The sequence below is a fragment of the Sebastes fasciatus genome, chromosome 1, assembly GCF_043250625.1.
Source record: "Sebastes fasciatus isolate fSebFas1 chromosome 1, fSebFas1.pri, whole genome shotgun sequence".
Taxonomy (NCBI): Eukaryota; Metazoa; Chordata; class Actinopteri; order Perciformes; family Sebastidae; genus Sebastes; species Sebastes fasciatus.
Window position 1 is genome coordinate 41,317,784 of NC_133795.1, and position 15,273 is coordinate 41,333,056.

The following is a 15,273-nucleotide window of genomic DNA, read 5'->3' on the forward strand; positions in this document are numbered from 1 at the left end:
TCATACCGGCATTTTGAATGGCTTTTGCATCAACATATAATATAAAAGTGGAAGAATGAAGCTTGGTTAAATCAGAAATGGGTAATTCCATGAATGCCCTCTCCTTCCTCACAAACTATTGATGAGACGCTCCTAGCAAGGTAATTAAGATTAGATAAAATACGATTATCCTTCATTGTCTCCCTTAGGAGAAGTTTGTCTCGGGCATTCACACTTACACGCACATGTGACGTAGCAACACTCTGCCTCTCCTGTACACACAATATATCCATATCAGTGGCAGCTGGTGAGGACAGGAGGAAAACCGACTCAAGGCGTCATGTTGTTTTACACTAGATGGCTACTTATCTCTACTTTCTTCATAATTTATATTAAAGAAAAGTACATAATTCAGATTCAGTATGCAGGGAATAGTTGCCAAACAGAGCAATAAATAAAGAGCCAGCAGTAGACTAAACTAAAATATTATAAAACATACAGATATTTAAGTGTCTTGAAGCTTATTTTTGTTAATCATATTAGAAAGTGGTTTCACACATTGCTCAACAGATAAGAGGCCAACAGTAGATGTCACATAGAAGTGGTGTACATCATCTGAAAGCTGAGAACCTGAAGAATAATTTGAGATGCATGAAGCTCAGCACTGTGTGTCAAGTTGTTCTAGTCATGATTCAGAAATAAACCTGAACATGAACATGATGATAGAAGTATATGATGGTCATCCCCATGCTCTATTATGTCTCATAAGTTCTTGCAGCAATTTTTGGGTTGATACCATTTGTTACACAGAGTTGGTGCTAAATCTAACCATTTTTTAACCTTTACTTTATCGAGAATTGATAAAAAACACATCATTAATCCCTCCAAACTACATTAAGATGACAAGACCTAGAGGAACACCGTAGAAAAAGCCATGCTGTGATTTGGTATCAAAAACTTTTGACATTTGGAGATTTCTTTAAGAGGAAACTGCTCTGGAAACTGCTCAGCCCCCTTATTGTCAATTAAGCTAGGAAAACCATCCATCCTCTGAATGCTCTAGGTCTCTAGTTTGATCCATCCATCCTCTGAATGCTCTAGGTCTCTAGTTTGTGGCTGTAAAGTTTCATGAGGCTGTGATTATCCTAGAGGTCACCACAAGGTCATTTTATACAGTGAGGTCAAGTTTCAGAAAATAGGTCTCAATACAATGAAACGGCTACTATGTGGACGAACATCATCACACATGAATACAGTTGGACTCATTGGATCCATAAGAGTCTCAGCTTTACCGTGATACCCAAATGCCAAGATTCTTTAGGGACCCCAGTATGCAGAAATATTCAAATACACCATTTTTAGGTGAAAATAACCCATTTATACTGTATTAAAAAAACTGTATGGCTTTTGTCCAAAACTGCATGTGATTATCATAAAGTGGGCATGTCTGTAAAGGCGAGACTCATGGGTACCCATAGAACCCATTTTCATTCACATATCTTGAGGTCAGAGGTCAAAGGACCCCTTTGAAAATGTAGCCTAACTTTGGAACGTTATTTATCTTCCTTTCCCGACAAGCTAGTATGACATATTTGTCACCAATGGATTTCTTAGGTTTTCTTGTTTCATATGATATCTGTCTCAGGGGGTTAAGAGAAGATATATATATGATATTTAAGAAAATGTTGTCTTCTTTTTGTTTTTTTTGAAGAATCCAAACATTTTCCCATAATAATGCCGTTAAAGATATGATCAATGTCAAATCTGATAAGGTCTCTGTGTCTTTTTTAATTTCTGCATTGAGTGATTGGCAGGGTAATATTTAGTAATTATTTAGTAATAAGTAGAGTAATTTTGAGGAACACTTCTTTAACCTTATTCACTATTAGGTATTTATTAGGAAGCATCCAGGACATACCTTCTTTCAATAGCCTATCTATCATTTACAAACCGATTTCAATACACCATGACATCAGGAATATGTACTCTCTCACAGTCCCTACATCTTTGATTGGCTGCCTGGGCCAAGTCTGACATTGCGAGCGGTGCGACTCTGTGTCTGGCGCTTAAAAGTCGAGAATATTTAAACTTTTATTCACGTCTAAGGAGTCAGAGAGCAGTTCACGCCAGGCGCGCCGTACCATAGGAAAACAACGGTATTGCGGGCGACGCATTTCTAGTGACGCGTCTCAGTGTGATCAGGGCCCAACTGTGCATGAATACAACATGAACATGACCCCCTGAACTCAGAACTAATCATCAACCTCCAGATCAGCAGTCACCCCCCCTGAAAGCTGCCTTGAAAACTCTCCTGTCCACCTTAACTTTACCTGCCAGTTGAGTCAAAACTGGCAACTGGCTCACAACAGAGACAACAACCTAATAACTTCACTTTTTAAAAAATGGGATAACTTGTTTAGATAATAGAGTGCTGTTACATGAAAACTAACATTTATAAACAGTTTAAAACGTGTACCCGTTATAAATTATGGCTTTGGTGTCCTTTTACACTTTTCAGATTTTAAATAATTGCTTTATTTCAATTTAACTTTAACCCCTGTTATAAAAGTGTGTACATCTTTGCAGTATTGTTGGCACTTCATAAGATTATTTATTTTATTTGCCAAGATATACTTTTTTTCTACCAGGCACTGACATTTGCCTCTGTCTTTCTTTCTTTCTTTCTTTTTTCTTTCTCTCTCTCTCTCTCTGTCTGGCTCCTCCTTGGTGTGTACAGATGCCGATCGAGCCCAGAAGCACGGCATGGACGAGTTTATTTCAGCAAACCCCTGTAACTTTGACCACGGCTCGCTGTTTGAGCTGGTGCAGCGTCTCACTCTGGACCACAGACTCAACGACTCCTACTCCTGCCTGGTAAGGAAAGGCTTTGTGATGTAACCTGACCAATCACTGCACAAGAGGGTGTGATTGTTGGATTTCCCTTTTGGAAAGTTACTCAAATTGAATTTAATAACTTTATCCAGCTACATGTGATGTCTGTACGGTCTGTAAATTACACTGTAAAAACAGTCCTGAGGTTAAAGTCGGGTGCATAAAGCAAAGATTCACCTCATTCACAGACAAAGACACGTATGTCCACCTAGTGTTGTATGTATAAGTAAAGACACCAGTATTGCTGCCTGGCTTGCAGTCTTGTATGGCATTTGTATGTGTGCACCATAGCCACGTAACTGCCACATAGGACACGTCTCCACTTCCTCCCACTGTTCAAAAGTGAAGCCAAAATATCCCCGATAAGAGAGCCGCCATCTTGAGATTTTGACGTCATTTGGAGTCTGCGCAGTATTGATCAGGGGGGGGGGGGGCTGAAGGCCGCAGTATCGAGGTCCTGCCCACACATTGTCCCAAGCCAATCACAAGCCGAGCACGGCTGCAGCTTGTTAGCGTTAGCCACCTAGCTGCTATGATAGGATACGACACCCTCTGTCCTTTACAGTACGACCCTCTCATCAGATAAGAAAGAACTTAACCAAAAAAGACCTTTTAACAGGGAGAAAACATGTCCTCCAACAGAGGAGGGATCCCTCTTCCAGGATGGACAGACGTGCAATAGATGTCTTGTGTGCAGAGTAACAACATAATGAAAATACAACATAGACAATCCATATGACAAAAAATAATACATGTAATGTGAACATATGTGAGAAGGTTAATCCAGGAGGATGTTAAGCAGCTTTCCGGCGTAGCCAAACAGACAGAGCCAGAGCAACACAACCTCCTCTCCACGCCAGATAGGTAGAGCCAGAGCAACACAACCTCCTCTCCATACCAGATAGGTAGAGCCAGAGCAACATGACCACCTTTCCACGCCAGATAGATACAGCCAGAGCAACACAACCTCCTCTCCATGCCAGATAGATAGAGCCAGAGCAACACGACCTCCTCTCCACGTCAAATAGATACAGCCAGAGCAACACGACCTCCTCTCCACGGCAGATAGATACAGCCAGAGCAACACGACCTCCTCTCCATGCCGAATAGATACAGCCAGAGCAACACAACCTCTTCTCTATATCAGATAGATAGAGGCAGAGCAACACGACCTCCTCTCCACGCCAGATAGATACAGCCAGAGCAACACAACCTCCTCTCCACACCGAATAGATACAGTGAGCAACACAACCTCTTCTCCACGTCAGATAGATAGAGCCAGAGCAACAAGACCTCCTCTCCACGCCGAATAGATACAGCCAAAGCAACACGACCTCCTCTCCATGCCAGATAGATACAGCCAGAGCAACACGACCTCCTCTCCACGACAGATAGATAGAGCCAGAGCAACACAACATCCTCTCCACGCCAAATAGATACAGCCAGAGCAACACGACCTCCTCTCCATGCCAGATAGATACAGCCAGAGCAACACGACCTCCTCTCCACACCGAATAGATACAGGTAGAGCAACACAACCTCCACTCCACCATGAACCTAGAGAGAGGACCATTTTTTTGTTTTTAATTCACAGTTGCTTAGTAATGTAATTGATGCCAATAAGCCCCTTTGCACTGAGGTGAAGGACTCAACAACTAACCATAATATCTCTATAAATACATTTATGATCAAATTGTCACATGTTCTATTACACAGACTGGTGACGGTTGTGGAAAATAAAGTTACATCTCCTCTCTCGTACAGTTCCCGAGCCTCCGGCTACGCGACTACTTCACTCAGAGCAGCTGTCAATCACGACGTCTCATCCCCTTTTTTATAGCATCAAATAACTAATTAAAACCAAACTAATCCGAAAAATGAACACTTGAACATACAGTATGCATGAAGAGAACTACTTAAAATGACAGAAACAATCTTTGGGAAAAATGTATTTCAGGTGTAATTCAACTTTTTAGTTTTGGCCCATGTCCCATTCACTAACATGGAGGGGGCGGGTTTTATGACGTACAGCCTAGACACACCAGGAACGTCAGGAGCGCATGGCGGCTGCATTACCTGTTGTTTTTTATTTCGGTGTCCGTGTTAACAGGTTAGAGCAGCCACACTGCATCTCACGCACATCTCACAAGCGTCTCAGCTCTTCTCTTCTCTTCTCTTCTAGAGAATAGAGGTCTCGCCTATTTTTGACATGAGCCGCGCGGTTCACAGCAACAACAGACAGTGACTGTCTATTGACTGTATATTAACATCATATCAGCAACATTACTACAGTTTAAATGTCTAGACATCTGTAGAATATGTCACAGACAGTGAAAGTGATCTATTGACTGTATATTGACATCATACCAGCAAAATTACTACAGTTTCGATGTCTATCTGTAGAATATGTTATGGAGATGAAAAAAAGTAAAGATTTATTTTTAAATCAACACTTCCTGCTTTCATTTCAAAATAAAAGCCCTCAAGCGTTTTTTTCTGTGGACAGAATTCCTTCATTTTGTAACACAACGCTTTTATTCTGAAATATGTGCCGGACAATGTTCTAGAACATGCAGTGACTTGGAGAGCTCCATGAATGAATATAGTACGGAGTTTTAATTGTGGATTATTACTATTATTTACAAATTACCACACGTTTCTTAACCTTTCTCTGTCTAAAATAAATATAAATGACATTTATAATGAAATGAAATGGCCATTAAAAGGCAAACTATGTAGAAAGAAAGGGCTGACAGCAGCAGCAGCAGAAACGCAGCAGACAAGCAGCTGGCGTGAACATCCGACGCATGAATCACGCAGCCACCATGCGCTCCCGACGTTCCCTGTGTGTCCAAGGCTTTATACTGCAGCCAGCCACCAGGGTGCGACCGAGATGTTTTGGCGTTACTTTTGGGGAGCTGTCATGTCGTCCATCTTTATATACAGTCTATGGTGTGCACTAACATCTGTGTTTACCTCACACAATAAGTGTTTGTGTGTGTGACCCACAGGGCTGGTTCAGTCCCGGACAGGTGTTTGTCTTAGACGAGTACTGCGCTCGCTACGGCGTTCGAGGCTGCCATCGGCATTTATGTTACCTGAGCGATCTGCTGGAGAGGGCGGAGAACGGAGCCATGATCGACCCCACCCTGCTGCACTACAGCTTCGCCTTCTGTGCCTCCCATGTCCACGGAAACAGGTACAAATCAAGGTGCCGGCTAGTCCCGTGTCCTTCACTTTCCCTACAGTTACAAATGGATGTTAAATGACTGGAACGTATGAACGAATGACTTTTTTATTGTCAAAACTGAAGATGAAGCAGGGAAATGATGACAAACGGGCCAGTCCACATATACAGGCACATATATGATGTAATATGTGACCCCTCCACCCCTCTAAGTTTTATGCTTTGATTTTCATTTTGCATGTTGTTTGCACACTCACTTTTCCTCCTTCTTTTGTCTATTTTTCCTTTACGACCTCTTTACCTTGTTGACTTTCACAAAATTACCTTAACCCTCCGCTGTTCCCAAAATCCTTCACTTCCACACAACCACACCTAGTCAGCGTGTGTCTGAGTTGCTAAACTGGCCGGCATCTGTCGCCGAACTCGAACGAGCCCTGTTCCTCTCTGCCCCTGAGCTTCCTGCTAAGAGAGAACTCAAAATCATTGAGTTCATGAAGAAAAAGGACTTCTGGTCCCCAAATTTCTCAGGAAGTAGAAGGTAAGTTATCTCGTAGTCTGTGTGGCACAGTCTAACTAAGGAGGAAAACATAAACTAATTTTACAGAATGTAATCATCATTCCTATTGTTGACTACTCGCTGAGATCTGGAGATCCGGCGACAACACGCAGCAAAACACAGTTTTCCAATGAGATGACTGGTCAGACAGGTTGTGAGACAAATCAGGTTTAACCCGACTATCAAAGCCAGTTAAAGTGTAACTTCGATATTTTTCAATCTTGACCCTTTTTTCCCATGTTTTTATGTCTAACTGACTAATAGTGAGAAATAAACAACAACAACTAGAATGGCACTTGGAGAGCGCAGAACTCCCCCCCCCCCTCCCCCCCCCCCCTCCCCCCCTCTCCGTTCAGCTTGTGCCATCATCCACTTGCATTTTTGTTTATGTTGAGATCAGCTGTACGTAGCAGAGCATCGTAAAACACTTCTTTCAAGCTGGACAGAAACAAAATAAAACTCACCTAAACCGTCGTTACTCTTTCCAACAATCACCAAGTGAGCTTTGGTCGAACTCAACTGTAATTTCACCGAGTTTAATGTAAAAAAACGCCGATTCTACAGTTGTCCGCTCTCTCTCTGTCTCTCTCTCTGAAGGAAAGAGGTCATGCGTCATCAGTTAAACTGTGCATGTGTTATACCCAGAGGTGTTAATATTGTGGCTGATTGGAATCCTTAAAAAATTTGAATGAATTGTTCATTGTGCCACAACCCACCCCTCCAAAAAATTTTATTCAAATCCATCGCAGACTTTTGGAGTAATCCTGCTAACAGACAGACAAACCAAAAAAAAATACCGAGAGAGCATCGGAGCAGCAAACAGATACAAGAGTTTGCTCATTTTAGGACAAGTTTATGTTTGTAAAAATTGTAGCCTGCAATCTTTTTTTCTCGTGCACTGACTGAGAATAATGATTCAAGTTTTGAGTTAAATTATGTTGGAGATATCCCCACATAGGATTTTTACAGACATCTGCCAATCAGGTTTTTTTCTGTGGCTGTGGTATAAAACTAAATTAGGCACGGTAGCATTCTTAAACTTGGTTTTAGAGAAGCTTTTCATCATTATCTCCGACCGGAGTTTTCAGTCAGAGATCAAACGGTGTCGTTTCATGAAGGTTCTGTGGAATGTGACATGGGAGTCATCTGGCCTTTATTCCAGTACGTACCCTGTTATCTAAGCCGCAGTATTTACCTCTTGTCTAATCTGCTCTGATGTGCTCGGACATCGAATCTGTCAACATCGCAGTCGGCTGCGGATGATGCGTAACAAAGATAGATGAGGGCCACTCTGGCGCTGAGGGGGCAAAGGTCATGAAAGGCTGTCTGTCTGAACTCAGGGCATCAAAAAGTTATTTCTTGTTGCCGGAGGACGTAGCTCAGCACGGTTTACTGTTCATGTTGAAAATAATTAGACATAAATTCACATCTAAATGTAGATATCTCTTTTCATAAAATCCCAAAATAATGAGTCCTATTTATCTGCACATTCACATCCACATACATCAAACGGAGACCTGCCCTGCAAGTCCAGCCGTCGCGCCTGGAGGTCGAGGCATGACAGGTTGACAGGTTGTCATGTGTGACGGCCGAATGTCTCCACTGCCAATGCTGCTGCGTGTGCCCGAGTGCACACACCTCATCCAGAACCCCCCCCCCCCCACCAAAAAACAAACACACACTCACACACACACACACACACACACACACACACACAGACACACACAAACACCCCACCCCCATCCCTGCCTCCTAATAGCCTGCTGGCCTGGAGGTGTTGGTGCACCAAGTTGGACTCAGTTGCCCGGTCGCCTGCTAAAGTGTCAGGATTTGACTTCTGTCCAGCTAAATGTCGACTCCGTTTAGATCGACTGTTTGTTAAGAAATGGCTTTGAAATAAGCAAATGAATTATCAGCTGCTCTTCATTTCATATAAAATACAGAATAATTCAATTAACTTTGATGTGAAACAACAATGCATATTTAAAATGTAGCTATATTACAGCTTCTACAGCGACACTTTATGGTTTTAAAAGTGAGAAACACAATCTCAACAACCAGTGAGTAAATTAAATAATCACAATCACAAACAATGACAAAGTCAGTTTATTGCCCATTTTAAATGTTTTATTTTTGGTAAATAACTTTTTTCAGCTCAAATCATTTTGGACTACATTAGAGCAGCAACTAACCATTATTATTATTATTATTACTATTATTATTATTATTATTATTATTATTATTATTATTATTATTATTATTATTATTATCATTATTTTGTATACTTTATTTTTCCCTTTTTTTTGTCGAGGTTGTTTTCGTATATGCAATTTACAGTTCTTATTACAATAGTTTATAAACCAATTTTTAAGCAGTAGAGCTTAGAGATGAACACAATAAGTACACTGGAGAAAACAACATCAGCATTCAAAATTGAAATAAAATTATAATAGAATAGAATAAAATAACAATAAAATAATAATAATAATAATAATAATAATAATACAAAGAGAAAAAAAAGTAATAATAACAATAATAATAATAATAAATGAAATAAAAAAATTAGTTAATATAAAAACAAAAAAGGGGAGAGGGGGGATATTGCCCATGCAATACCATTTACATGGGCACACACATGCGTCCGCCTTCACGTGTAAGGTCACCTCCCATTATTTTTATATATTTATTTTATAATTTAACGATTCATTTGACAGATATTTTCTTTGGGTACATAGCATGTCAAAACCCAACCAAAATACAGACAGCAATTATTCACCTTTGAGATTTTTTTCCCATTTTTGTTTAGAAAATGACTTAATTGTCAAAATAATTGATTCATTTCCTGTCACTGGACTAACTGATTAATCAACTCATCATTTCAGCTCCAGACCGATTGATTCAGGAAACAAAAAAATACATTGTGATCCATGAAATGACAAATTAAGGCTAGCAGTATGCTACACACGATTAAGAGTCATTTCCAGTTGGATTTTATTTTTTAAATGTTCATTGCAGGAGATTTCTAAAGCAAACATGGTAATGTACCCTAAGGACTGTGATGTGGTGGTACCCTGCATATAACAAGGAGATGTGAAAGTGTTGCTGGCTTGCTGTCTGTCACTGATGGCTCATTTGCTTGTTGTCGTCATCGGAGCTGTGAGGTCATGAGGTCAAGCAAACATGAGGAAGCTGCCAAAAAACAACACACGGCTGGAAGAAGAAAAAAAAAAAGAAAAAAAGAGAGAGAAAGCCCTGCAGGACTTAATTAGTGTGAAATTTCCCTCTTTCATTTTCTGTCACAATGTGAAAGGTGAGATGGGTTTTTACTGTGGATTTCTTTCTGTGTCGGGCTCGAATATGCTAATACGTTTCGAATGCATATGATCACCAGCCACTAAAAAAAAAGCAATATACAGTATATATACTGTATATATATACTGTATATATTATCAGAGTTTCATTCAATATTCTCAAATTTCACATTATATACAGTATATAATAATTTCCTGAACGGCATGCCATAATATATATATATATATATATATATATATATAACTATAGCAAAGTGCAAACGTATATACTCAAGCCACTGATTATTATACAAAAAATAATCACCTCTGGGGCCAAAAACTCATTCAGGATCATCTAACTACGAAAGCAAGAAATGTCTGTCTGTCTGTCTTTGGGTCGTCTATGTGTGTGTGTCCTTCGTATATCTCGAGAACAGTTCATCCGGTCTACTTCACACTTGGCTGTTGTATTGCTGGGGACCCGAGGACGTGTAGTGTCGAAGTTGGTGCAATTTGGCCGGATGGTGGCGCTGTAACAACGAACTTTTAGCCTGTAACTTTTGAACCTTCGGTCTCAGAAAGAAAAATAGAATCCATCCATATAAGCCACGCCCCTTTGCATTCCTCCCATTTTGAATTGTGTCCAATTTTTTTTTGCTGCTCCTCCTACAACTTTTGAGCAATCCTGACCAAATTTGGTATAGAACATATCTGGACCAAGCAGGAAATAGTTTTTTTTGATATTCCATATAGTATTAGAATAGCTGGCCCTCAAATTTTCGCCAAATGTTGTGGGCAGGGCTTGTACTACAACAAAATGGCATATCTCCTGTATGTTTTGAGCTGGAGCAATTAAATTTGGTGGGAATGCGTAGATATGATGTCTGGGCGACCATGGGGAATTTGGTGCCATTTGGCCAATAGGTTGCGCTGTAGCAGCATCATCTAATTATAAATCAAGTAATCTCTGTCTGTGGGTATTTCCTTCGCATATCTCAAGATCTACTACTGGGCACGCCTCATGACAACGCTGCACACTAAACAATGCTAAGTTATTTAATCTACCCAAACACTGGTTTAAGCCTGCTGGGTCATTTTATTGGGTTATTTTGACAGTGCTGGTAGTTTATGTGCAGCCCAGCCGCTGGGTTAGTGCTGAATCTCCCACTGTTGGGAGACCACTTTTCCAGGAGGAGAGCGCTCAGAGTGGGCCATCCACTCTCCTCCCGGGCAAAGTATTTTTATAAATGTCAATATTAACACCAACGTTGATGTGTTTCATCACAGTTCAGTCGTATCATTTAGTTTGTTTCATTTGGTCCAGAACGAGGGAAAAAATGATACATGGTTGCATTTTAGTTCTGGTCTAGTTCCTGGTCACACTGCCTTTTTACCAACGAACCAGAGGAGTAAACATGATATTATACAGACTGACGGATAACTCATTGATTTGACTGTTTTGGCAACAGCTTTAACAGCTTTTGCCCTATAGGGAAAATACATGCACTGATGTGCTTTTATACATGGCGTTAAATACAGATCGCTTCCTGAACAGATTCCAAAATCAGCAGATGGATTTATTAGTAGTAGCTTTTGAAATCACATCTCTGCTATCATACAATCCTGGGGTTGGTTCATTTGCTTTCACACCACAAACGAACGGCACCAGAGTCTGCTTAGAGGCGGTCCGAGACCACCTCGTTATTTTGATGTATACCCGATGTTACCAATGCAGTATACAAAAGGTGAATCTATTATTTTGATGGTAAAAAAGAAGCCATCCTCTTTTCTTTACTTTCTCTCGATCATAGGTTGGAACAAGCGTGGTGGAGTACCCCCAACAGGCTAAGGAGTCAAGGCCATAACCCTACATCCTATTACAAATAAAATATCAAAACTATTTGTGTTTATTATCGCAATTATTAATGATTTGCTTTACCAATGTCTATAAAAAAAATTCTTTTAAATTAGGCTTACAAGTTATTTTATGCACAGTCTATCAAAATAAGATTTTTACAGATTTTACTGTAAGGAAACATGAAAATACATTTATGTTGTAAAATTCACTCCAACTCCAATATTTGGGTTGAATGATGAACCCAAATTGCTGCTTTAAATGAACAACCCATCTTGCTTGCTTAGATTAATCCAGCGTGTTGCTGGACCAATATTTACTCAGCCATGTAGTTGAAAATTACCCAAACTGGGTAGCCTTTTTTTTAATGTGTGCAAGTAGTATTAACAGAATGGCCACGCCCTGAACGGGCACTGTGCTAGTTGAATTTAATGCAAAGAACACCAATTTGTTACGATGAGCTTTCAGGTCACATTCCTCATTTTATTAGCCTGCTAGAACTTTCAAAAGTTAGAATATAGGCACCTCTTGTTAACATTTTGGTAACTCCATCCTGTTAGTATTCTACTTTTGAAAAAAATAAAAAAATAAAATTATGATGCTGAATAAGTCTTGGCTGTTAAACTGCTGGCGAGGTCAAAGCAACCAGTGTAGAATCGCACACATTGAGCTCCATTTGTACTCCCAAATCGGGACTCCTCGAAATCTAACAAGCCCTCATGGAGCAGTGCAGCAAATATACCCCCCCCCCCCCCACACCACCACCACCACCACACACTCACAGAGACAGTTTCTCTCTGTCTGCTGAAATGACATGTCAAAAGTAGTGTGTGTGTGCGTGTATGTGTATTTGTGTGTGTGTGTGTGTGTGTGTGTGTGGGGGGGGGGGGTTAGAGAGTGAAGAGAGAGGGAGAGTGTCATGTCTCCTGCTTCTCATCATGCTGTCATGGCCACCAGTCCAACGCGTCTTCTGTCACATGCACTCTGCTCATACTCCACCCAGACCCAACCATGTCACAAACGATAAACACATCGCATGCACACACACACACACACACACACACACACACACATACACACGCACACACACACACACACACACACACGAACACACACACACACACACACAGTTTATTCTCTGTCAAAGATATCATCAGTCAATTCAAAATAATTATTTGAATGGCAAGTTTGCCAAATTTTATAATGCAATATTACAGTTAACATTACAAACTATGGAATGTATTATCATTGTTATATCATATTCTTCTTATTATTTCAATACACGCATAGCAATTAGTTTTTTATATCAACAATGTTCTGTACTGAAACATCAATAAGGCATTTTGTAGTTTTCCCACAGCCATCCATGGCTGACAGTTCAAGAATGCCATTAATGATGTTAGAATATGCCCCCATAGACAATTTCTTGGTCCAGACCCAATAAGTGTTTATATTGATAGATTTTTAGGTGAACCACGCCACGATTTGGACTAAACTGCCAATGTGAAATCACCCCGAGATAAGTGCTGAATACCAAACGAATTATCACAACGTTCATAAATACGTTTCATCAGCCTCGTATCGCGCTTGCAGAAACACACAAAGACACGTGGTTAACGTTATGAAACGATTGGTTACGTTTAGGCAATGAAACCACGTGGTAAAGGTTAGAAAAAAAACAAATAATAACGTAACAACATAAGGTAACTGCCCTTAGCGGACTTTCTTACTTGATGTTACATAACAAGTATAACAGTGTTACATAAAACAAGGTTACGTAACAAGGGTATAAAGTCAACGTTTACTTTTGGATTCACAGGGGACATGGACACAGACTGTATATAAAAAGTGGACGTAGTCACCGTGATGTCACCCATTGGTTTGTGGACTGCCGTTTTGTACCAAGCCCCCGAGAAGATCGCTGGACTCTAAAGCAAATTTTACATAGAGGCCAAAGGGTGGAATTACAACTTACTGTCCGTCACGTGTGCTAGTGCGCCTGCTCTATGGGCTCAATGGATGCGGAAGATCACCGGAAAATCCCGGTAATTTTATACTCGGAAGTAAAACTTTTTTTTGCTACATAGGAGTGAACGTGGGCCAGCCTCCGACGCTGTATCCAGTTCACTTTATACATCCATGTTTAGAAGCCTCGAGTTGTTGTCATTTTGGCCGTCGCCATCTTGGTTATTTGCAACCAGAAGTGACACGAAAGGGTGGAGCTAAGAACAACCGAACGCTGAATAAGACATTTTTAGATGACTGAAATGATTACAATTAACTTTCATGAACTGAAAACACACTGTGAAAGGGTTGAAGTAATACAATCAGACTTCTTTTTGCAACCAGAGAAGTCGCCCCTGACAGAATGCAAGTTTAAGGCAATACTGCATTGGTTTCACTTTTCAGACCCGCAGGTTGCCCCCGTGGACACAAACAGTGGTCTCCTGGCTGAAAGCCCTGTTTGTTTGACCCATCAACCTCAACCTCTCACCCACGCTTAAAGGTCACCTATTATGCAAAATGCACTTTTCCATGTCTTTTAAACATCAATATCTGTCCCCAGTGTGTCTACAGGTCACCATAGTATCATAAAAGACCATCCTCTCTCTTTTTCTCCTGCTCCGTTTGTCCGGAAATGGGTGTAGAAAATCACTTCTCTTTTTTTCCTTCTCTTCTGACGTCATTAGAGAATTGCAAGCCATGTAAGGGTTTCCTGGTCGAACCAGAGAGAACCTTCAGCTAACTGACCCCGCCCCACACACTCTCAACCGAACTATGAGCAAAGTAGCTCCTGTTAGTCTGCAAGCAGCAGAACAGTCTTCATGTACTCCCATCATCTAAATATAACATGTTCTTTCACAAAGGCTTTATGTAATTACACTGTTTAAACAGCGGATATTTATATATTATATATATTTGATGTCATGCATGTAGCAGAGTACAGGTAGTAAATAGTGACTTGTAAGCAACACAACACATTTCTGTTTCACAGTCAAACTTTATTTGAGTAGACAGATGACAATATTAATTATTCACAGCATTTTTAATCATCCCACCTGTTAGTTAGTTATGTTGACCAGGTACAGGAGAAAGTCTTTCAGCTCCGGTACACTCCGGTAAACTAAGCTCCGGCGGTCTGTAGTCATGGTAACACAGAGATAGCTCCTACAGTAACTAATATACCATTACTCTGATCTTCCATACGTTTATCAGGTGTCTTTTACCAGAAATAATGAACTGTCTACTGTTTCACATCTTCTATTTTCCACCCTGATGGTCGCTGTGTTTACACACCGTCTCATAGCGGTAGCATGTAGCTAACCTGTTAGCATGTAGCTACATGCTAACGGGTTAGCTACATGCTAACGGGTTAGCTCTGTATCTCCATGTAAACAGAACTATCTGCTCACTGCTTTTCTTCTCCTCTGGGATGATTCTGTCGGTCATTTCTCACAGATGGATCTGTAAAGACAGACGTAAAACAGAGTGTATGTTTACGGTTTACAGAGTT

The 15,273-nt window shown here is 40.5% G+C and overlaps 1 protein-coding gene across 2 annotated transcripts in view; it reads left to right on the top strand.

Moving 5' to 3' along the window:
* cadpsa (Ca2+-dependent activator protein for secretion a) overlaps window positions 1-15,273 on the top strand; it is a 199,583-nt gene that overhangs the window by 109,394 nt on the left and 74,916 nt on the right. For both annotated transcript variants that reach the window (XM_074648789.1, XM_074648797.1), the window contains exons 12-13: window positions 2,717-2,853; window positions 5,883-6,070. In XM_074648789.1, coding sequence (XP_074504890.1) covers window positions 2,717-2,853; window positions 5,883-6,070 — 325 coding nt within the window. The remainder of the gene's footprint in view (window positions 1-2,716; window positions 2,854-5,882; window positions 6,071-15,273) is intronic.